Source organism: Canis lupus, chromosome 20 (assembly GCF_003254725.2).
Source record: "Canis lupus dingo isolate Sandy chromosome 20, ASM325472v2, whole genome shotgun sequence".
Taxonomy (NCBI): domain Eukaryota; kingdom Metazoa; phylum Chordata; class Mammalia; order Carnivora; family Canidae; genus Canis; species Canis lupus.
In genome coordinates this window covers 41,451,603-41,476,813 of record NC_064262.1, presented here as the reverse complement: position 1 = coordinate 41,476,813, position 25,211 = coordinate 41,451,603, and the positions used below count along the sequence as shown (strand labels likewise).

General features: G+C 37.8%; 1 protein-coding gene across 6 annotated transcripts in view; it reads right to left on the bottom strand.

The window, feature by feature from the left end:
- Window positions 1–25,211, bottom strand: part of SMARCC1 (SWI/SNF related, matrix associated, actin dependent regulator of chromatin subfamily c member 1) — a 172,170-nt gene that overhangs the window by 125,976 nt on the left and 20,983 nt on the right. For 5 of the 6 annotated variants that reach the window (XM_035703279.2, XM_049098009.1, XM_049098013.1 and 2 more), the window contains 4 exons: window positions 16,196–16,281; window positions 7,426–7,507; window positions 5,574–5,666; window positions 1,540–1,609 (listed from right to left, as the gene is read on the bottom strand). In XM_035703279.2, coding sequence (XP_035559172.1) covers window positions 1,540–1,609; window positions 5,574–5,666; window positions 7,426–7,507; window positions 16,196–16,281 — 331 coding nt within the window. The remainder of the gene's footprint in view (window positions 1–1,539; window positions 1,610–5,573; window positions 5,667–7,425; window positions 7,508–16,195; window positions 16,282–25,211) is intronic. The other variant, XM_049098010.1, reaches the window with a different exon arrangement.

Sequence of the window (25,211 nt, the reverse complement as noted above, 5' to 3'; positions counted from 1 at the left end):
GAGAACAAAGCCTGCAACAGAAATCAGTATTCTAACATCACAGCTATCCACCACTCCCATCTAGTGGACACCAGTTGCTATTACCTAACGGGAAAATAGGCCGAGAAACAACCAGTTAAATACTAAAGGCAGGGTAAAGTTTCTCACTTTATAAAAGCATAATATTCACAGAGCTGAGATTTTTTACTATAACAAATAAAATCAAACCTGTAGCTATCAAACTGATGATAAAAAGACCTAAATGTAAGAGCTAAAACTGTAAAACTCTTAGACAAGTTGTAAAATTTATTCACTCTGGATAAGGCCATGGTTTCTTAGCTTTGACACCACGCAAAAGCAATCAAGCAACCACACAAACCTAACCTAACATCCATTCTATCATTGTTTTCAATATCTGTAGGATCTGTAGCAATGTCCTACTTCCATTCTTGACATTATTTGTTCTTTTTCTCTTGCTTTATCTGCAGCACGATCTGAATAGCCTTATTGATCTTTTCTGAGAACCATTTCTGTTAATGTTGAGCACTTTGTTCCTATATATTTGCCACAAAATTAATTTTCACTCTTAATTATTTCCTTCTTTTAGCTTTAGTTTGCTGTTATTTTTCCAAACTCTTGAGAAAGATGTATGCATCACTGATTTTTCAGTCTATCTTCTTCCCTAACATACACATTTAAAGATACAAATTTCCTTCTGGGTATAGTTTCAGCTATACAAAATTTAACATTCTTGTACTTATTATTCATTTTATAATTGTTCCATTCCAAAGATTTTCTATTTCCATTGTAATTTCTTCTTTGACCCATGGATTACCTGGAAATATATTTCTTAAACAGGGATTGTCTGCTAATCTCTATTATTAACTTCTTGCATAAATGCACTAGTCAGAAAAAAGTACTCAGCATGGGGTAATAACCAACTCAAATTTAATATGATTTAGCTTCTTATATAGATGTCCTACGGGATATGCTACGTTAACCAAAAGACTTGATCCCTTACAGGAGATCTATTTCTCAAATTAATTTGGTTATTCTATGAATTCATACTTTCTTTCTCAACAAATCCGTTTCTGTAGCTCTACAGAACTCTGGCCACTGACAAAATTGACCTACAGGATGGAAGAGCTAAAGTTCAGAATCTGAACCATTATAAATTCACCAAACTGAAATACTGCTGAGGAGCCCCATTCAGTTAGCCAGTAAGCCCATCTTCTCCAAACATGTTCTTTCAATTTTGCCATGTCTCCTAATTTTCAGAACACAAGCTACACAGGAAACATTAAAAAGTTATTACATAAGGCATATCTAAACTTAACCAATAAAAAAAGAAATCAAAGTCCAATGATCAGAAAGTTGGACATCACAGAATTAGTTTGCTTAGCCCAATTCAGCAAAATATTAGAAAAGACACAAATAACCTGTGCAAGTGTTTTAATACTTGAAAGTCTCTTTTTCAAAATGCTGGTTATATATTGTTTAAATCTCTGATAAAACTCAAAATCTAATGAAGTAGGAGTTCATAACAAAAAATTAACTTACCATCCTCTTGTGAGGAAGGATATGGATAAATGTGGTGGGAAGCTTTTGACTTCTCATCAGTAAAAGTCCCCTGGAAAGCAAATGAACATAAGAGTGAAGCAATGGCAAACAAACTATGCACTGCCAGATGCAAACTGCTTAAGAATCATAAAGGCATTACTTTATTACTTAGGCATTTTAAGAGTATAATATTTTTGTTATTTTTAGTCAAGGAAAATAATTATTTTTTTTAATTTTTATTTATTTATGATAGTCACACAGAGAGAGAGAGAGAGAGAGAGAGAGGCAGAGACACAGGCAGATGGAGAAGCAAGCTCCATGCACCGGGAGCCCGACGTGGGATTCAATCCCGGGTCTCCAGGATCGCGCCCTGGGCCAAAGACGGGCGCCAAACCGCTGCGCCACCCAGGGATCCCAAGGAAAATAATTATTAATGAGAACAATTAAAATGTAAATTATCTATAGATACAGTTTATATTGTTGCATAGAAAAATAATACAAGTACCTCTTGCTAATTCTCAATATATCTCTAGGAAACCTTATCAGTAATAGGAGTATTTCTAATTCTAAAAAGTTACTCCAGGAGATCTCTGGGTGGCTCGGCAGTTTAGCGCCTGCCTTCGGCCCAGGATGTGATCCTGGAGTCCCAGAATCAAGTCCCACATCAGACTCCCTGCATGGACCCTGCTTCTCCCTCTGCCTGTGTCTCTGCCTCTCTCTCTCTCTCTCTCTCTTCTCTGTGTCTCTCATGAATAAATTTTTTTAAATCTTTAAAAAATTAAAAATTAAAAAAAAAGTTACTCCAACGTCATCATAAATTATCACAATTATCTGAAGTGAATCAATTCAGATTTTTGACCATGACATACACATACAGGATGGACATTTGACTTGTCTCTAGCATGTATATACACTACTATTGTTTTAAGTCAATTTTAGAATAGTGGATGACATAAATACTAAACTTAGGTCTAGCTAGACCACAACTAAACTACTGCATACAATCTAGATTATGATTTGGAAGCTGTTTTTTTAAAAGACTGATTATTTATTTATCTATCTGAGAGAGAGTGCACACAGGCAAGGGGAGGGAGAAGGACAAGCAGACTCCATGCTGAGCTCTAAGTCCAACACAGGGCTCAATCTCAGGATCCCAAGATCATGACCCGAGCAAAAATCGAGAGTCAGATGCTTAATCGACTGAGCTACCCAGGCACCTCTTTGAAAGCCGCTTAGATTAAAAAAAAGTGTTCATTCTAGAAACCATAAGAATGAGGACAAGTCTTAAAAATCAGGCGTAAAGAAGGATCTTTAGCATCTTAATGTATTTCTTAATTTTTATTTTGGCAATGAATATTTACTAATTATTACAATCAGTAAAACACAACAATGCTATTTCCAACGGGAAAGAAATTCCAAAATTCTAAAATTTAGGGCTATCTAAAGATGAACTGGGGGTACCTGTGTGGCTCAAGTCAGTTAAGCGTCTGCCTTCAGCTTGGGTCATGATTACAGGGTCCTAGGATGGAGCCCTATATCAGGCTCCCTGCTCAGTGGGGAGTCTGCTTCTCCCTCACCCTCTGGCCCTCCTCTCAGCTCATGCTTTATGTTCATTCTCTCTCAAATAAATAAATAAATAAATAAATAAATAAATATTTTTTAAAGAAGGTGAATTAACTATAATAAAGCAAATATAATTAAAATAAATACTTATAAATCATTTTAAGTAGTTTGGGCACACTTCTGAATAATCACAAGACGCTAAAAATGGGAGGTCAACATCTAACGAGTATGAGGCAAAAGTCAGAGGAGCAGAGTGTTTGTGATCGTGACCTCTAGAGTCCATCAGACGACCTGGGTTTGAACTTCAGCTCTATCATTTTCTACTTGGGTGATATAAGTATTTTAAGTTTTTTCTGTGCTTCAGTGTCTTCTGTGAAAGAGTGGTAATAATACCTATTTCACAAGAATTGTTACAATTTAGCAATGAGCTAAGAATAGTGACAGGTACACTGTTAAGTACTCAAACAATGGAGTTATCAATGCATTTTAAATGTTTGAGCTAAGGCCTAATCATCAGTATTCACTAAATCATTAGCTTATGGTCTCTTCCCTATGATTCTATGAAACCAGGAAGATCCTTCTATATCCCTCTATACATTATCCCTAGAACACAAGCACTAAGCCAGACTTTTTAAGAAAAACAAGAACTAAATGTTCAGTATTAACTGTAAGAAAATATATAAGCTTCTCCCAGGATAACTCTGTAGCAATAAGAGTAGGTAATTTCAGCTGAAGTTAGGAGCCAGCAGGTTAATTTGTTCCATTTCTGCTTTCTATCACTCCACACATAATTAAATTACACTTGACAGCCCCTCCAATAAACAGTCCAGAAGAGAAAGGAGAGTTAAGTGACTGGTTCAAAGGCAAAATGCTGGTGGAACAAGGAAGTAAACTTGAGACTGCCTGATCTGACAGCACAATTCTATTACCTTTCTCTTCCGAAAGGATGTTTTATATAAGAAAAGCACTGTACTAAATCTCCAAAAGTAAGCAGTACAAGAAATCCTTGCTTTAGGAACTTGGATGATATTTTAGAATTACTGAAACATAATACAACTGGCAATCTCAGAGAAGAAAAGAGAAGATATTTCAAGAGGCTTCTCAACTAATCCTGAGGATTAGTAAAACTCCATAACTCAAATGACGTTGTTTCAGAAAATTATCTTCTACCCAGATCTCCTCAACTAGTTTACCACAATACGGGGTTGCTTATAGTTCAGACACATGTAGCCACAAACCTACATGCAGTAAATACCAAAGGTCTCAATCTAAAATGAGGTTAGAGGAGGAAGAGAAAGATGTCTGAAGATAGCACTGGTACATGTGAATCAAGACAAAGTAAGCTTTTGGGAAAATAAAATTTTCCAGTCCATATATATAATAAATACAAAACATATCACTGGAGTGGCAGGGGAAGATAGGTTTACTTGAAACAACTCCTACCAACAACTGTGCCATCAACTTCTTTTTTGTTTGACTTTGTGACTGCAGTGATGCTGACCACACTCTCTTCAAATTACGTAAGTGCAGGGACACCTGGATGGTTCAGTCTGTTAGGCATCCAACTCTCGATTTTAGCTTAGGTTATGATCTCAGGGTTTTTTGTTTTTTTCTTTAAGATTTTATTTGTTATTATTCATGACAGACACAGAGAGACAGAGGCAGAGACACAGGCAGAGGGAGAAGCAGGGTCCATGCAGGGAGCCCGATGCGGGACTCGACCCCAGGTCCCCAGGATCACACCCCCGGCCGAAGGCAGCACTAAACCACTGGGCCAACGGGGCTGCCCTGATCTCAGGGTTTGTTTGTTTGTTTGTTTGTTTGTTTAATTTTTTTTTATTTATTTATGATAGTCACACAGAGAGAGAGAGAGAGAGAGAGAGAGGCAGAGACATAGACGAGGGAAAAGCAGGCTCCATGCACAGGGAGCCCGACGTGGGATTCGATCCCGGGTCTCCAGGATCACGCCCTGGGCCAAAGGCAGGCGCTAAACCGCTGCGCCACCCAGGGATCCCTGATCTCAGGGTTTTGAGATCAAGCCCCACATTGGACTCTGCACTCAGTGGGGAGTCTGCTTGAGAGTCTTGCTCTCTCCCCCATCCCCCTGTGTTCACTCATGCAGTTCTCTCTAAAATAAATAAATCTTTAAAAAATAAATTACAGAAGACTATAAATTCATACCTGTGACTATTAAATGCTAATTCTACATATGTGGATTAAATCACCACATTATACACCTTAAACTTACACAATGTTAGGTATCAATTATATCCCAACAATGCTAAGGGGGAAAATGCTACTCTAGGATAAAAATTGGAGGTGAATGGACAGAAAAAACTTGGTACTGTAAGAACCCAAAGAGAAATCACTTTCATTCAATGCAGATATACACAGAAACTAAAAGATATTATGATTGAGATTTGTAAGAAACTTACTACTACACAATTTTCTGATGTGATCATGTCTATTACCTGATGTCGTTTGATAATATCTTTCAATTTGTTAGCCAACTTCAGATCAATGTCTGGAATGAGGTAGATGTTGGGTCTGGTCAGACAATTGCTCTAAGGAAGAAAAAACAGATTTTGAAATTCTTTTGGTTTTGAAATGATGTCACATTAATGAATTACCCTAATGGCCAAAGTCGACAAAGACATAATGCTTAAAATGGGGAATATGTTGTTGAATATAAACTGTATAGACTGTAGGAGCTCATCTCAATATAAAACCTAGGTATCCAGCAGGCCATTAGGCCATTAATGCCATCCCCAGATCCATTTCTCTGCAGTTAAGTACAGCAGGACAAAACATAATATTCAGAATTATGACTTAAAGAAATTCATTGTATTTTTCATTAAGTTATCACATTAACATATTGATACTCATATAGCCATTCTTACCTGAATTGATCTTAACAGTCCAAATCTAATGTAGTGTTTTCACCTACACCTTTTATTGGCAGTGATTAGGGGGAGGGGTGGAGCCCAGGGGAATGAACATTTTGCCTTATTATGTAAGTTGCTTAAAAAATAAAGGCTGTGGATTATAGCTTTTTTTCCCATCTAAAACTTACAAATAGCAATGGTTAAAACATGCATGATTAAAACTATTATATTATATTATATTATATTATATTATATTATATTATATTATATTATTATATAAAAATCCTCAAGGGATCCCTGGGTAGCGCAGCGGTTTAGCGCCTGCCTTTGGCCCAGGGCGCGATCCTGGAGACCCAGGATCGAATCCCACATCGGGCTCCCGGTGCATGGAGCCTGCTTCTCCCTCTGCCTATGTCTCTGCCTCTCTCTCTCTCTCTCTCTCTGTGTGTGACTATCATAAATAAATAAAAATTAAAAAAAAAAATCTCCTCAAATCACCAAAAATCAGTGAACCAACAACAAAAAAAAGTATTTCACTAGCTAGCTAGTTTATAAGACAAATCTCTGGCATCAAGTTAATGATAATACCTAGCTGAATTTCTGCCAGCTGTCTCCCCCCAGGAAGGCTAATTTAGTGATTAAAAATTGCCATCAATAAAATACTAAGAAAGAAAAGAATATTAAGTTCTCTCTTACAGGTTATATCTCGTTGGAGAGAAGTAAGATCTATAATTATGGTACAACCATGAAACAAATCCTGGAAAAAAAAGAACATATAAAAGAGTGACCAGTAGTAGACTGAGAGTGTTTATAGTAAATATGAAAGATTCAAATAATGGATTAGGAGAAATAAAGAAAATATCAGGGTGCCTGGGCAGCTCAGTTAAAGATCCAACGCAGTCTCAGGTCATGATCTCAGGGTCAGAGATCAAGCCCCATAAGATTCTTTCCCTCATCCTCTGCCCCTCTCCCCACACTGTCTGTCTCTCTCTAAAAAAAAAAAAGAAAAAAAGAGGGGATCCCTGGTGGCTCAGCGGTTTGGTGCCTGCCTTCGGCCCAGGGCATGACCCTGGAGTCCCGGGATCAAGTCCCACATCGGGCTCCCTGCATGGAGTCTGCTTCTCCCTCTGCCTGTGTCTCTGCCTCTCTATCTCATGAATAAATAAATAAAATCTTTAAAAAAAAAAAAAAAAAATATATATATATATATATATAAAAGAAAAAGAAAGAAAGTATATTTCACCAGAAGTTTAGGATCAATATTCTATAAATAACAAGTTTTACTCAACTTTATAGCTCTAATACCCAAAAACTCATAAAAATAATAGATTTCAGAAAATTTTTCCTCCTTTGATCTTCTGGCAGTGCAATAAAGCCAATCTTAGAAGTGAAAGTATATCAAAAGGAAAAAAATTAATAATTTAACCTTCTCAGTTACCTGCACCAAAGTTTTTTCAATGTTCATAAACATTTCAACATTCCGATCCATTCGAGATGGATTCTGTAGATCAAACCTCCGCCTAAAGAGAAGAAAACCATGTGTCTTAATGTGTCTTCTACTTTAAACAGAAGTGAAAACTTAGTTTTAACACTCAAATCAAACAAATTGCAAAGATTTAAAAATTAAAACAGCACTCTACAAAACATATGGGGGTTATTTATAAGAAAGCAAAAAAAAAAGAAAAGAAAGCAGAGTCAACATCTTCATTAAATGTTAAATATTATGACATTAAGATCCGCTCCAGTCAAAATGAAGTACCAATTCCATGAAGTTTCCTATTTTCCTTAAATCTAAGATATTTTACACCATACAGGCAAGTAGTCCACTGATCCAAAGGCAGTAAGAACTACTATACCATTCTTTAAGTATAAGAAAAGTTTACTTTATACATGCTTAAAAGCCATGTGTTCAAGTTCATCAGTGCCTGTGCTCTTTGAACCTACTATTGTCCTAAATCTGGTAAATTCATCCATTTACCTTTTCACTCTCTCCAATGTCTTTTTATGTAAGCACTCAAGCATCACATTCTAATGCTGTCTGCCTATCCTTGCTCACTTCCATATAATTAAATCTTAACAAATTTGAATGCTTTTCTCCAAATTTTTTATTCAACACTCTGATTTTGCTGCATTTTTAATTCCACAGAAAGCATATACTACTCAGTGATTTAGAGTGTGGGCTGTGGAGTCAAACTGTTCTGGGTTCTAATCTTGACCTCATTTCTGTCTATATAGTCAGGAGTGATTTACTAATCCAAGGATCAATTCCTTCACGAGTACCACAGCCTGTTACAGGTTTTTGTGAAGGTCAAATGAGGTATGTACGTAAAGGCCTTCAGACAGTATGCTTAGTCTGTAAGTGATCAATAAATGTTAACTATGGTTATAATAGGTTTTTTTGGTTAGTTTTAGGGAGTTTTCTTATTTATTTATTCATTTTGAGAGAGAGCCAAGGGAAGGGGTAGATGGAGAGGGAAAGAGAAAGAATCCTCAAAGAGATTCCCTGTTGAGCATGGAGCACGATGCAGGGCTCCATGAGATGCAGGACCCTGAGATCATGACCTAAGCTGAAATCAAGAAGCAGCCACTTAACCAACTGAGCCACCCAGGCTCCCTTATGGTTATAATATTTTTAAATCATTACTACCATGTGCTAGCTAGGATTAAGCAGTCCAAGTCCAGAGCTTATGCTCTACCTCTCAGGTTATCCTGTTTTAACCTGAAAATGCTTCCCCACCTCCAATGGTTCTTCCAAACTCTGCAGCCTCTCCAGTATGTCACTACCTAGGCTTGATACTATCACCTCCAGGGTCTGCCACAAGCCACTTCCCCTATGAAGCCATTTTTGTCTTCTGTGCACACTAATGTTATAGCCCCACAGCAGAATCACCTTGTTGGTAAGACATCTCATTAGATGCCTTGAGGGCAAAACAAAACAAAAAAACAAAAACAAAAACAAAAATAGATGCCTTGAGGGCAAAGACCAGGTTTTTTGAAAATTACCCTATGTAGCGGGGATCCCCGGGTGGCTCAGCAGTTTAGCACCTGCCTTTGGCCCAGGGCGTGATCCCGGAGTCCCAGGATCAAGTCCCGTGTCGGGCTCCCAGCATGGAGCCCGCTTCTCCCTCTGCCTGTGTCTCTGCCTCTCTCCTCTCTCTATGACTACCATGAATAAATAATAAAAAATATTTAAAAAAAAATTTATCCTATGTAGCCCCAATAGTTAACAGAATGTGTGGCTTTAGGGGCATCTAGGTGGCTCAGTTGGCTAAGCGTCTAACTCTTGATTTTGGCTCAGATCAGGAGCTCAGGTTTGTGAGACTGAGCCCCGTGTCCTGAGATTGAGCCCTGTGTCAGGCTCTGTGCTTAAGATTCTTCTCTCCCCCTCTCCCTCTGCCCTATTTCTCTCTTAAAAAAAAAAAAAAAAGAAAGAAAAGAAAAGTGTGGTTTTATAAAGAAAATAGGAAATTATTACTTATTATGACTGAGGTCTAATATTTATTATGACTTTTTCATTAGCATGCTAGGACAAGACTGAAATGTTTTCTGCAAAATTTCAATTCAGAAATTAAGGAAAGTATCCACTAAAACACAGAAATAGGTAATTTGTAATAAAACTAGTTACAGCTTCAAAAATAGCATTTACATGTAAGGAGGACCTTTGTCCCAAGTAACCATATCTTGACGTAACCTTGATACATAGAACTTTTCCTTAAATCCCATTTACTGGGTTGTTTAGTATCCTTCTTTCCTAACTTCTAAGGAAGGGATCAGTCAGAAATTCCAAGCAGTTTCAATTAACTGGCAGAACAAAATAACGTGTGAAGAACCAAGACAACCCTATTAGGACAGACAGGCTTTCATTGGTTCTTTCCGCACAATAAAAGGAGAGAGATGTAAGGAGGGGTAACTCTTTCACAGGCTTCTGATAAAAGAACTATATCCAGAAATGTCTCACTTCAGAACTCCTCACATAAGCCTTTACTCATATTAGTCATGAACAAACTGCTTCCTTAATAAATGATTCAGATAATGAGGCTGAAGAGAATTATCTCTCCCAGAAATCTGAGAAATAGTCTGAAAGTAGTCACTGAACAAATTAAAATAAGGTTGCCTGGATTTACCTGCAAATAAAGATTAAAAGCTAAATGGATCTGGTAACAGAGAATCAAGAATTTATTCTGCCTTTCTGATTACTCATGGGTTAAATTTCTCAGTATTCTAGCTAATAAATAAAGTAGGGATGAGAGAGTAACAGTCTTTTACAAAGAATTACCTAAAAAAACAATAAGAACCTATATTATACATTAGAATAATTACTTTCAAATTTTTCAAAATTTGAACATTACCACTTGGTCAAGTTGTAATGATAGCATGATTCTAAGCACTGAACATCAACACTGGTCTATTACAACCAGAAACCACCGGACACTGTATGCCTCGAGAGGGAAGAATACAACACTGTCTATGAAGTACTGTTGATGGAAAAAAAAAAAAAAAAAAAAACTAAACTAAATCGAACTAAGCCTCTAGATCCACCTACCTCTTTACTACTAATTTAAAGGACTATGTTAAATGATATCTTAGGGAACATATTCACAAAATCTAGAACACAGAAACTTCTACAAGACAACTTGTTTTGTAAAAAAAAAAAAAACTTGTAAGGATGATAAAGGGGGGAAGAGAGAAAGAAGGAAAACTATTAATTTTCTTTTCTTCTTTTTAAGGTGAGGGAGGGGCAGAGGGAGAGAGAGAGAATCTTTTTTTTAAAGATTTTATTTATTTATTAATGAGACACACACACACAGAGGCAGAGACACAGGCAGAGGGAGAAGCAGACTCCATGCAAGGAGCCCGACGTGCGACTTGATCCTGGGACTACAGGATCACACCCTGGGCTGAAGGCAGGCACTAAACTGCTGAGCCACCCAGGGATCCCCAAGAGAGAGAGAATCTGAAGCCGGGTCCCTGATCTCATAACTCTGAGATCATGACCTGAGCCAAAATCCTAACCTATTAAACCACTCAGGTGACACAATTTTCTGAAAGAGACTTAGACACATCAACCAAATGCCATGTATGAATCTTGCTTGAACATTGATGAATATAAATATAAAAATATAAACTAATATAATAAATATAAATTAATATAAAAACCACCCGTGAGATAATGAGGGAAGCCTGAACACTAAGCGGGTATTTAATAACACTGAAAAATGATTGGTAATTTTCTTAGTTGTGATAATAGTACTGTTATAATGCTTTTTTAAAAATCCTATGCTGGGGAGCCTAGCAGGCTCAACTGGTTAGGTGCCTGACTCTGGATCTCAGCTCAAGTCTTGATCTAAGGATCAGGAGTTCGGGGATCCCTGGGTGGCGCAGCGGTTTAGTGCCTGCCTTTGGCCCAGGGCGTGATCCTGGAGACCTGGGATCGAGTCCCACATCGGGCTCCCGGTGCATGGAGCCTGCTTCTCCCTCTGCCTCTGCCTCTCTCTCTCTCTCTGTGACTATCATAAATAAATAAAAATTAAAAAAAAAAAAAAAAAGGATCAGGAGTTCAAGCTCTGCATTGGGCTTCACATTGGGAGCCCAATATTAAGAAAAAAAAAAAAAAGACCTATGCTTTTTAGGAGTACCTGACTGGCTCAGTCAGTATAGCATGTGATTCTTTTTTCTTTTTTTTTTTTTAGCATGTGATTCTTGATCTCAGGGCTGTGAGTTCAGGCCCCACCGTGGAGAGAGATTACCTAAAGAAAAAAATCCTATAAGGCACCAGGATGGCTGTTGGTTAAGCATCCAACTTAATTTCAGCTCAGATCATGAACTCAAGAGTTGTGAGACTGAGCCCTGCATCAGTGTGAGCCTGCTTAGGATTCTCTCTCCCTCTCTGACCCTCCCCCCCACAAAAAAACTTATGCTTTCAAAAAAACATTTGGAAGCAATAGTGAAACATTTACATATGAAATATAAAGTTAAAGGTGCAAGAAGGTAGTAAATAGCAATTCATTATATTATTCTCTCTGCTTTTAAGTTTATATTTTCCATAATAAACTAAAATAGTTTGCCAAAAAATGATTTAATAATATGACAGATTAAAGCCTTCCTTCAGCAATATGCTATGTAAAGCAAAAAAAGTATTTAAAATATATGGATATTAAGAACTGAAATGGGGCGCCTAGGTGGCTTAGTCAAGCATCAGACTCTTGGTTTCAGCTGGGGTGGTAATCTCAGGGTCACAAAATCAAAGCCTGTGTCAGACTCTGCGCTCAGCACAGCATCTGCTGGAGATTCTCATTTTCCCTCTCCCCTTTGCCCCTCCCCCTGCTCATGCTCTAAATTAATTGATTAATTAAAAAGAAAAGTTGAAATAAAGTCAGGTAAATATGGTATAACCTTCAGTTGAAAGATTTAATCTGACTTATTTTGAAATTACCAAGAGTATTTTAAAAAGCTTTACTTTATACAATATGGAAAAAAAGCTCAAACCTACTCATAAGAGAAATGCAAATTAAAACTAAAATGATAAAACCTTTTTAAATCTTAATGCAGCCCTATAGGAAGAGACACAAATGAACCTTTGGTCATTTAAGATATAAATATGAGGGGTGCCTGGATAGCTCAGTCAGCTGGGTATCTACCTTCAGCTCGGGTCATGATCTTGGGGCCCGTGGGATCACATGGTCAGGCTCCCTTGCTCCCTGGGGAGCCTACTTCTCCCTCTGAATTGCCTCCCACTCCTGCGCTCCCTCCATCCTTCCCTCTCTCTCTCAAACAAAGAAAAAAAGAAATAAAGAAAATGTAAATATGAGCTCTCCGCTGACAACTTATTAATTAATGAGTCTTCTGCTTTGTTTTCCTCTGGCAATCTGCTGGGCAGCCTTTCAATCTAAGGCAATACTATCTGTCAAAAGGACCTTCATTAGCTTTATTGCTCTAATTCTGTAACTCTTGGGGCTATAGTTAACGAAGTTCTCTTCTCATCTTCAGCTACATGTAGAAAAAAAGTCTGAATAAAAATAATGGACAATGGATCCTGGAGAATAAGTTTAATTTCTGGTAAAGTGGTACGAAGGGCTCCAAAAGCAAACTTGGAAAAGGCAAAAGACAAAATGCACCGAGCTTGGGCACCTGGGTTATCTCGGTGGGTTAAGTGTCTGCCTTCAGCTCAGGTCATGATCCCAGGATCCTGGGACTGAGCCCCACATTGGACTCCTTGCTCAGTGGGGAATCTGCTTCTCCTTGTCCTTCTACCCTTCCACCCTGCTTGTGCTCTTTCTCACTCATGCGCTCTCTTTCTCACAAATAAATTTTTTTAAAAATTTTTTAAGTATTCAAGTGATTCTTAAAGTTCAAAAGCAACTACAAGAGACTTATTGTGGTAATATCCAAAAAAAAAAAAAACAAAAATCAAAAGGAGACTTTGAAGGTAGAGAATAAAAGCTGAACCACCAAGTGTTAAGGTAGAAAGAAAAGTAGCTCTGAGCTTGTCTGCAAGAAATAAATGTCAGCAGCAAATCGTGTCACAGGAAAATATAAAAAACCACTTCTCACATTAAGACAAGTCCTAGGGGATCCCTGGGTGGCTTAGCAGTTTAGCGCCTGCCTTTGGCCCAGGGCATGGTCCTGCAGTCCCAGTATGAGTCCTGCATCAGGCTTCCTGCATGAAGCCTGCTTCTCCCTCTGCCTGCGTCTCTGCCTCTCTCTCTCTCTCTCTCTCTCTCTCTCTCTCTCTCTGTGTCTGTCATGAATAAATAAATAAAATCTAAAAAAAAAAAAAAAAAATCCTGAACTTTATGTTAACTAAGTCTAATTCACCATTGCCAAGCATAACTAAAAAAACACAAAATATTTCCAATCATTAATCTCTTTAAAAGACGTAAAATAGGATGATAATACACAGTAATATATGTAGAACTGTAAGAATAAATAGGATTCTTAGTCTCCATGAAGACACTGTCATTTACCGAGTTGAATTTGGCTATAATCTCTCCTTCAGGAAATGTTTTTAGATTTCCATACTATGTCCAAATCCCCCTGGTTCGGTATCCCTCAGTTACATACAACTATACATGAAATTAGCCCAAAGTTTTATCCTTTATGAAAATCTATAGGGGCGCCTGGGTGGCTCAGTGGTTGAGTACCTGCCTTTGGCTCTGGTCGTGATTCCGGGGCCTGGGGACCCTGCTTCTCTTTCTGCCTATGTCTCTGCCTCTCTCTCTCTCATGAAGAAGTGAAAAAGAAGAAAGAAGAAAGAAGAAAGAAGAAGAAAGAAGAAGGAAGAAGGAAGAAGGAAGAAGGAAGAAGAAGAAAAGAAAGAAAACCTGCAAATACGGCACTCACTTCTGACTATTTAGAGACATCCAAAAAGATCATATTCAAACACTCTGGAATCTTAATCTATACTGTCTGTTGAATGTTCCCATTCAATCTCATAAATGATACTCCAGCTTGACATGAAAGAAAGAAAGAAAGAAAGAAAGAAAGAAAGAAAGAAAGAAAGAAAGAAAGAAAGAAAGAAAGAAAGGAAGAAAGAAAGAAAGAAAGAAAGAAAGGAGAAGAGAAGAGAAGAGAAGAGAAGAGAAGAGAAGAGAAGAGAAAAGAAAAGAAAAGAAAAGAAAAGAAAAGAAAGAAAGAATCAAACAGAAACAAGAGAAAAAAGAACGTTTAGCCACAAGAAGGAAAAAGTAAAGTTTGAAATTAGACTGTGAGGTTAACTAGAGAACACAAACTAGGTTAAGGATAACAGGCGACTATTGAGACATCCAAACAGGTGGGTGGTTATTTTTATTTTTTATTTTTTTTAAGTCTCCTTTACTTCTTTTTTGGCCTCTCTTTTAATTTAAAGACATCTTATTTTACATGTCCTTCTTCTAAAGCACCTTAAATCCTTTCACCTAAAATTCCATTGTACTAGCACACAAAGCAAGTTCCGTAACATGGTGACTTAGAAGTCATTTCACTTTGAGACTGTCCTTGAGTCCAGGTTAGATGTAGGACACAGTCTGAACAAGAAAATTAGAGAGTTCCATGTGGGAATCTAACAGTAGGGTACAAATCATATCTGAGAGTAGTCAGACACGCTGTCAATTCTAGTTCAGGAACACCCTATAAGAGTCACAATACCACAGCCAGAAGCAGAGCTGCAAAACAGAAAGCTATCTCTCATGACAACACTCTCATGCTCATTCCATCAATTAATCAATATCTGTTCAACACCCATCCACATATAAAAAGTTCAGCAAATACACAAAGTCTATTATCAACTTGCTATTCACTGAAAATAAGTCATTTACTTACAAACTTGTCCCATTTATCATTATGAGTATTTATATTTCCTGGCTATAAAGTATTGGATTAGCTTAGTACCCAAATTACATGAATATTCTCCTAGAAAGATGTTAATATAGAACTTCATAGACAAAACTAAAACCACTGAACGACTTCGAGTCCATTCCCTCCAACATCCCCTCATAATCCCTTGCACATTAAGGGACTCCCCACCATCCTTGAACTCCAGAACCATCATCATAAAACATTCACTAGTCTCAGCAGCTTCCCACACAGAGATGGCAGAAAACCCAGAGTTCAAGAAAGAGAAGAAAGAAAGCACCGAGAGAAGACAAGAAAAGGGAAAGAGAAGAGTGAAGGGAAAAAGCTACATTGCAGGAGAGCAGCAAGGACTCTACTCCTAGCTGCACCACCACGCACTTAACGGTCTGTGCTCCTGAGCTGGACTTCTTTCATCTACGTCCTAAGGAGAGTATGCTAGATATTTCTCATTCTGAAGGCCTGGCTCACCAGAACACCTAAACTGCTATCTTCAAGAACATAAGTTCACAATACAATTTATGTATTTCTATTACCTAGATACAAACATATATGAGAAATAACTTGCCTAATAAATGGAACAGTTGTTCAGTATATTTCCTGGATGTAAGCACAAAGAAAATTAGAAAACCAGATAAAACTTCTACCTTGCACATTATAATGTGCCTTTAGAATTCTCTAACATCGGGGGATTCCTGGGTGGCTCAGCGGTTTAGTGCCTGCCTTCAGCCCAGGGCATGATCCTGGAGTCCTGGGATCGAGTCCCACGTCGGGCTCCCTGCATGGAGCCTGCTTCTCCCTCTGCCTATGTCTCTGCCTTTCTCTCTCATGAATAAATAAAATCTTTAAAAACAAAACATATAAAAAACACAAAAACTTACCATCCTTGTTCATTTTTATACTTGTAAGCAGCCCCAAGAATGTGACACAAGGTTCCTCCAGCTTTGAAATCCATGAAACATTTTGCCTAAAAATGATACAAGTTACACATGAGAAAAAGTAAAGTTCTGACACAATGTTTGAATTCAAAGTTTTACAAACTCAAAAGACATAAACAGCTGCTAACTTAACCTCCTTAAATACTTTCTGGAACCAAATAAGGTATGAAGAAATTTTTTCAAAAGTGGATTAAAAAAATTTTAATTCAACTAACATATTACTCTTTAAGTAAATGGCTTCTGAAAAACAAGATTTTAAAAAGATAATTCAAAATGCTTCAGCAGGAAACACTAATGGACAGAATACTGATATACTACAAACTCCACTGGTAAATTTAAAATGTGATTTTTAAAATATATAAAATTCCAGTAAGAACATTTCCTACAATATGATTTTCCTGCAGAGTAAGAATTATTAGTATACATTTGAGTTTTTTCCCAATTTAGGTCCCTGACTTTAAATTACTCAAAAATTGGAAATCTTGCAATAATATTTTAATGACCAAAAAACACAGCGTAACTACAAATTATGTGTAAAATTAAGCTAAAGTCTGTGCAACAACTTGAAAGAGATGTGCACTTTATGGATTATAAAAGTAACACTCAAATAAATCAAATGCTGCATGACTTCTATATTATGGAAGTTAAAAGTTTCATATAAACTGATCATCAAACAGGCTAGTAGGTAAAAGTACTAGAATTACAGCATGCAGGGATCCCTGGGTGTCCCAGCGGTTTAGCGCCTGCCTTCGGCCCAGGGCATGATCCTGGAGACCTGGGATCGAGTCCCACATCAGGCTCCGTGCATGGAGCCCGCTTTACCCTCTGCCTATGTCTTGCCTCTTTGCCTCTCTCTCTTTCTCTGTGTCTCTCACGAATAAATAAAATCTTTTAAAAAATAGCAATAAGTAAATACATACATATATACATACATAGGTTTGAGGGGTGCACCTGGGTGGCTAGTTTATAAAGCATCTGCCTTGGGCTCAAGTCATGACCTCAAGGTCATGGGATTGAGCCCCACAGCAGGCTCCCTGCTCAGCAGGGAGTCTGCTTCTCCCTTTGTCCTTCCCCACTTCACACTCTCTCTCTTAAACAAATAAAATCTTCTAAAAAATAAAAATAAATATTCAAATAAATACATAGGTTTGAGTTCCTAATTTCTTGCCCAACACTATCCCTAGTACACCTCAAACGTTACATGACATATTCCTAAACATATACATCTAGGTGCAATTCTTACTACTAACAACATGTTATTTATTTGAGAAAATACACAAGTTATTACAATTTTATAGTGGTGGCACCTTAGAATAATGTGCTAGTAGGTACCTACAAAGAGTAGAATCAAAGAGTTCTACTAGCCTTCCCTGAACCCCCAGAGACTGAACTAAAATGTTCTCTCCAACCACACATGCATATCACTACTGTGCACATGCAAACCACTCAAAGCATAATACTGAAACGACTGGTTTATACACTGATGTGTAATAGGACTCCTTGAGGACAGGAGCAGTGTCCTATTCGGGTCTTTAACATCAATATGCAACAGAGTTCCTGACAACATAGATAATCTGTAAAATTTTTCTCAATAGTTGAAGTATACTAAAATCATTTAAAAATTCATAGCCGTGTTACATATTGATCAGACCAGAACAATAAAACACCTAAACACATAATTTTAGATTAAGGTCAATTTCTAGACAGGTAGTAAATTTGAGAAATCATTTTCAGATACATGCTGAAGACAGACACAGTGACTTTATCCACCACGACAGGGACAAGTGATGACTGAAGAAGTCAAAACCGAGACCTCCAATTTTCCAGGGGTAACATCTGAATAAAGGGAAAGAAAGAGGGAAAGCAGGAACTCTTCAAGGGCACTAGTTCTAGTAATGAAGTGCAAAAAGGAAAACAAATCCATAAAGATGTGGCAGAAAAAAACCAAAACAGGACACTCACCAGACATCAAGGATTCTTAGAGCTTGGGTGGGAGTGGATTTGGGACTCTGGTCCTAATAACAAGCTCATTATCAAAATCATCCAGATAAAAAAGCAGTAGATCAGAGTCAGGGGACAGCAAGTTGGAGGCAGAAACAAGAGCTTTTGCAGGGACACCCACCAGGCCCTGACTGTATCCTCCCCTCATCCAACCCTCAACTACCCCCACCCTGAAGAGGCTTGCCCTAACACTAGATATAACGCAAATACAAGAGTTCGTGTTCTTAGACATTCTCTGAAGGAGTAGCATGGATTGTTCCTTGTAAATTCCTCGAATGGTATTGAAAAACTTAAGGAATAAAATGGCAAAGAAAATACCAAAACTTGAGCTTTCCAGAGCCAGCAAAGTGCTGCTTTGCCTGAGTTATCTCAGCAGCTACACACCCCAATCAGAGACTGGGGATCAAGGACAGCTCTAACAGCCTGCTTCTATTCCCAGCTGTGTGACTACACTGCTTTTGATAAGCTGTTCTATCTCTGATTAACTAATTTGGAAAATTAATCTAGTCTTATTCTGGATGTACATAAGTGGTCTCAACCTACCTAATTATAGACCACCTAAAATTCTGCTGAGTTGATGAGACCCAAAAAAGATAAATCTAACTGCAATACTTAAAAGTGCTTGAAATTTGTACCATAGTGTCCTTATTTCATTGGTTTATTAATTTGTCTTAACTGGAAAAAAGGAGGAGGATATATACTTATGCACATAGAACATACACATCTATAATGCTGTGTTCTGGTCTATTTAATCAGCATGATAGTGCAAGAAAATAAATGTGAGAACGTGAATAAAGGAACAGAAACTGAGTGTGTCCAAGACACCAAGAGTGTTCACAGAAAATCACGACATCATCTTCACACCTTGAAAAGGAATGGGAGGGACTCCTGGATGGATCAGGAGGTTGAGAGTCTGCCTTTGGCTCGGAGGTGATCCCTGGGTCCCAGGATCAAGTCCCGCATCAGGCTCTCTGCAAGGAGCCTGCTTCTCTCCCTGCCTGTGTCTCTGCCTCTCTGTTTCTAATGAATAAATAAATAAAATCTCTTTAAAAAAAAAAAAAGAAAAGAAAAGGAATGGGAAATGGGGATCCCTGGGTGGCTCAATGGTTTAGCGCCTGTCTTCGGCCTAGAGCATGATCCTGGAGTTCTGGGATCAAGTCCCACATCGGGCTCAGTGCATGGAGTCTACTTCTCCCCCCCGCCTATGTCTCTGCCTCTCTCTCTCTCTGTCTCTCATGACTAAATAGATAAAATCTAATTAAAAAAAAAGATTAAAAAAAAAAGGAATGGGAAAAAAGGCACATCGCTTAGACTCCAGAACCTCTTTACCTCACAAAATATGAGAATCAAATATTCTGTACATTTCTCTGTATACTTTAACTGCTTTGGAATTCAAATAGTGCTTTCGATAAATTTTTCCCAATGTTATTAATAAAAGATACTGTAGGGCAGCCCGGGTGGCTCAGCAGTTTAGCGCCTCCTTCAGCCCAAGGTGTGATCCTGGAGACCCGGGATCCAGTCTCATGTCGGGCTCCCTGCATGGAGCCTGCTTCTCCCTCTGCCTGTGTCTCTGCCTCTCCCTCTCTCTCTCTCATGAATAAATAAATAAAATCTTTAAAAAAAATTTAAAAATTAAAATAAAAGAAACTGTTAATAGCCTTATAATTAGCACCTCTAATCATAGGTAATTATTGCTGTAGTGCTCCTATTCTTAGGGAGAACAAAAAGTATTACCATTACTATTGATTACTGAGAATTTATTTATTTTTTTTAATTTTATTTATTTATTCATGAGAGACACACACAAAGAGAGAGAGAGAGGCAGAGACACAGGCAGAGGGAGAAGCAGGCTTCATGCAGGGAGCCCGACATGGGACTCGATCCCAGGTCTCCAGGATCATGCCCTGGGCCGAAGGCAGGCACTAAACCGCTGGGCCACCCGGGCTGCCCCAATTACTGAGAATTTAAATTTACCATGAAGCACTGTATATACATCAGTGACAACTTGTTATTTATCAGAAAAAAAAAAAAATGTACAAGTCATGGCAATTTTTTAGTGTTGGCATTTTAAATGAGAATAATGTGCTTCATTTACTCCTCACAACAATACCAAAGTTGACTCTTTTCATGCCATTGTACAGATGAAAAAGTATTGCCAGCTCCAACAATATGACAGGCTGAATATCCAGAAAGCCCTACTACTTCAAATATATGTTAGACAAAATATAACAAACATTATTTTAAACATACAGCTGGATTTCTAGGAAGAAAGCAAAACCCTAGGTACAAAAATGAAAGATGGAAAAAAAAATCTAAAAGTCAAAATGGCAGTCTTCTAAGATTAAAAAAAAACACACACACACACACACTAGGGTGACATGGGGTCAGATAATGAGACTAAACAGGCAAGTAATGACAGCATTGATAAAGGATAGGGTTTCACTGTCTATACAGGACAGGAAATAAGACTACAGACCTAAGCAAGGGAGTACACTTCATAACTAAGGCCATCACCTACCACACATGCATGGATAGCCAGGGCTATCAAGAGGTTGCAGTAGGGAAAGAATGAGCTAGAAAAAAATACCTGCCAGCAAAGAGGATAACAAGCTTCCATCTCAAGATAATTTGAGTTTGGAACTTAACTAACCACTCAGATAGGAACCCCATGACAAATTAACACAAGAACTGGTCCTATGTTCAGCAGGTCTTCTGGAGTGCCTTAAAGAGCAAATTCTCAGCCCAGGCCAACAGAATCCCCAGGTAAAATTCCACTGAAGGAAGTGCTGCCATTCCAAAATTCAAATATACAGAAATCTCAAATTATGTTTTAAGTCAACAGAAAAAACAAATAGAAGAATCCTAACATTTCATATAAAAGAAAAAATGATAAGACCTGTACAATGAGAATATGTAAGATGATTAAAGACACTAAGGAGGGATCCCTGGGTGGTGCAGCGGTTTGGCGCCTGCCTTTGGCCCAGGGCGCGATCCTAGAGACCCGAGATCGAATCCCACGTCGGGCTCCCGGTGCATGGAGCCTGCTTCTCCCTCTGCCTATGTCTCTGCCTCTCTCTCTCTCTCTGTGTGACTATCAAAAATAAATAAAAATTAAAAAAATAATAATAATAAAAAAAAATAAAGACACTAAGGAGAAAGATTTGAAAAATATATACATATAACTCCTATCACACGTACCGTTCACTGAAACTAAAAGCACAACTGTCAGGCTATATAACAAATTAAAAAATTACACATAGAAGAATACAGTTTAAAATTTATTTGTGAAGGATTGGAAATTGTGAAGGATATAAATCTCTAGCTTCAAGAATCAGTTTTTGGGTTTTTTTAAGATTTATTTGAAACTGCATGCACGCAAGCAGGGGGAGCAACAGAGTGAAGGGAGAAAGAGAATCTTTGAGCCAAGACGACTGCCCACTAGGCTCAGAGCCCACGGCAGGACTCACTCCCAGGACCCTGAGATCATAACCTAGGCCGAAATCAAGAGTCAGATGCCTAACAAACTAAGCCACCCAGACGCCCCAAGAAATATATCAGTTCTGAGGAATAAATTAAAAATACATAATAGAACCTACAGCTAGACACACTGTAGTCCAACTGCGTAACAGCAAAGAAAAAAGAGATTTTAAAAGAAACCAGAAGGAAAGAGAGTATCTCTAAAAAAAAAAACCCAAACTGGATTGATAAGATCTCTCAGCACCAGTAATCTCAGTAACTTACAAAACTATTACATGTTCTTAATGTAACAAAATTTGAAATTTATAATAAAAAACAATCATTCAATCATCTTTTGAAATAATAATGTAAGCCATTAGAAGTCAAATAGAAATTAGGAAATACTTTAGAAGCACTTGGGTGGCTCTGTGGGCAAAGCGTCTGCCTATGGTTCCCTGCCCAGGGGGGAGCCTGCTTCTCCCCCTCCCTGGCACTCGTGCTCACTCAAACAAATAAATAAAATATTGAAAGAAAGAAATTAGAAAACACTTTAGAACTAAAAGAGTGAAAAAAACATTACATCAAAATGTATGAGCCACAGCTGGATGCACAGGTTTTGGGTTTTTTTTTTTAAGATTTTATATATTTATTTGAGAGAGATGGAGAAAGACCAAGAGAGAGAGAATACAAGCAGTGGGAGAAGCATACTCCCCGCTGAGCAGGGAGCCCAACACAGGACTCAATCCCAGGACCCTGGGATCATGACCTGAGCTGAAGGCAGACACTTAACCAACTGAGCCACCCAGGCACCCAAGATGTACATGTTTAAGAGAAAAAGGAATGCTGACCTCTACACCACATAATACACAAAGATCAATTCCAGATGGATTATATTGTAAAGGTAAAAGGCAAAACAACAAAGCTTCTATGAAAAACATAGAATATGACTTTGGAATTAAGCAAAGATTTTTTTTTAAAGATTTTATTTATTTATTTATTCATGAAAGACACACAGAGAGAGAGGCAGAGACACAGGCAGAGGGAGAAGCAGGCTCCATGCAGGGAGCCCGATGTGGGACTTGATCCCAGGACTCCAGGATCACGCCCTGGGCCAAAGGCAGGCTCTAAACTGCTGAGCCACCCAGGGATTCCCTAAGCAAAGATTTCTTTAAGAGGGTATAAAAAGCATTACGTATGAAAAAAAAAAATCTTATATATTAGTTTGTCAAAAATGGCCAAACTATAGCCCATAGGACAAACCCAGCCTGCTTCTGCTTATGTAAATAAAATTTTATTGAAAAAAAAATAATGCTCATTGTCTGAGGAGATGCTCACACAAGAGCAAAGATGAGAAGTTACAGCAGAGACTGCATATTTACTATTCACATATTTACCTTTAACAGATATTACAGATAAAGCAGTTTACCATTTGGTAAATGGTAATTTACCAGAAAAGTTTACTAATCCCTGCCCTATATTACAATTAAGAGCTCTGTTCAGGGGCATCTGAGTGGCTCAGTTGGTTAAGTGTCTGCTTTCAGCTCAAGTGATAATCTCAGGGTCCTGGGATAGAGCTCTACATCCAGCTCCCTACTCAGAGGGGAGTCTGCTTCTCCCTCTGCCCCTCCTCCCCACTTGTACTCTCTTCGCTCTCAAATATATAAGTAAAACCTTAAAAAAAAAAAAAATTTCTGTTCATCAAAAGACATCATCATGGTAATAAAAAGATAAGGCACCAAGAGGATATTTGCAATAAATATTTCTGACACAGGACCCATAACCAGAGCACATAAGAAAAACTCCTTTAAAAAAAAATGAGAAAGAAAAGAAACATGCCCACTCTTGGTGAGAATGCAAATTGGCACAGCCACTGTGAAAAACAGTACAGAGGTTCCTCAAAAAGTTAAAAATAGAACTACCCTATATTGTCTGGTAATTCCACTATCGGGTATTTACCCAAAGAATACAAAAACACTAATCTGAAAGGATATATGCACCCCTGTGCTTATTACAGCATTACTTACAATAGCCAAATTATGGAAGCAGCCCTAGTGACCATCACTAGATGAATAAAGAAAATGTGGTGTGCGTGCATGCATACACACACACACACACACACACACCGGAATATTCAGCCATAAAAAAGAACAAAAAAATAATGAAATCTTGCCATTTGCAACAACAGGGATGGAGCTAGCAATTATAATGTTAAGCAAAATGTCTTTTTATTTAAGAAATATTTCTTTTATTTAAGAAATAAAACAAACAACAAAGGAAAAGACAGAGAGACAAGCCAAGAAACAGACTCTTAACTGTAGAGAACCAACTTATGATTATCAGAGGGGAGGTGAGTAGGGAGATGGATGAAATAGGTGATGGGGATTAAGGAGTACAATTATCATGATGAGCAATTAATAACACAGAATTGTTGAATCACTATATTGTACACCTGAGACTAATAAAACACTGTATGTTATCGAATTAATCTTTTTTAATGAGAAAGATAAATGACTGGATTACAAAACAACGGGCAAAATATCTGAACAGGCACTTCAATAAAGAGAACTAGCCAAATGGTTAATGAATACAAAAGTGTGCTCAACCTCACAAGTCATCAGCAACTAAAGAAAAGGCAGTATCATGACAATCCACCCCAAAACTAAAATAAGAGGGCACCTGGGTTGCTTAGTTAGTGTCCAACTCATGATTTCAGCTCAGGTTTGATCTCATGAGATCAAGACCCACACTCAGTAGTAAGTCTGCTGGAGGTTCTCTCCCTCTCCCCTGCAGGGAGCCTGCCTCTCTTTCTGTGTCATCAATCAATCAATCAATCTTAAAAAAAATAAATCTTTAAAAAAAACCTAAAATAAGAAAACATACAAGCACCAGTGAGAAAGGAGAGAATTAGAACCCCTGTACATTGCTTGTGGGAGTATAAATTGGTACAATTGCTCTAGAAAATTAGCAGTATCTACCAAAGCTGAACATGTACATTCCATTACCCAGCAATTATATTCCTAGAAATATAAGAGAAATACTTAAGTTTACCAAAAGACATATACATACAAAAATATTCACAGTAACACTATTTATAATAGCGCTAAACTACAAATTACCCTAAAAAAAAAAAATCAATAGCAGAATGGATAAATTCTGTCCTTTGTGGGAATGGAATATTCCCACAACGGAATACTATACAGCAAGAGTCGAAAATGCCACTCACTTCTTCAATTACACTTTTAATTGAACACAGTCACGCTTACTCGTTTAGATATTATCTTTGTTTTTATGTTGCAACAGAACTGATTAGTTTTGACTAAGTCTATATAGCCTGCAAGCCTAAAATACTTACCATCTGTTGCTTTTTTTTTTTCTAAGATTTATTTATTTATTTATGATAGACATAGAGAGAGAGAGAGAGAGGCAGAGACACAGGAGGAGGGAGAAGCAGGCTCCATGCAGGGAGCCCAATGTGGGACTCAATCCAGGGACTCCAGGATCA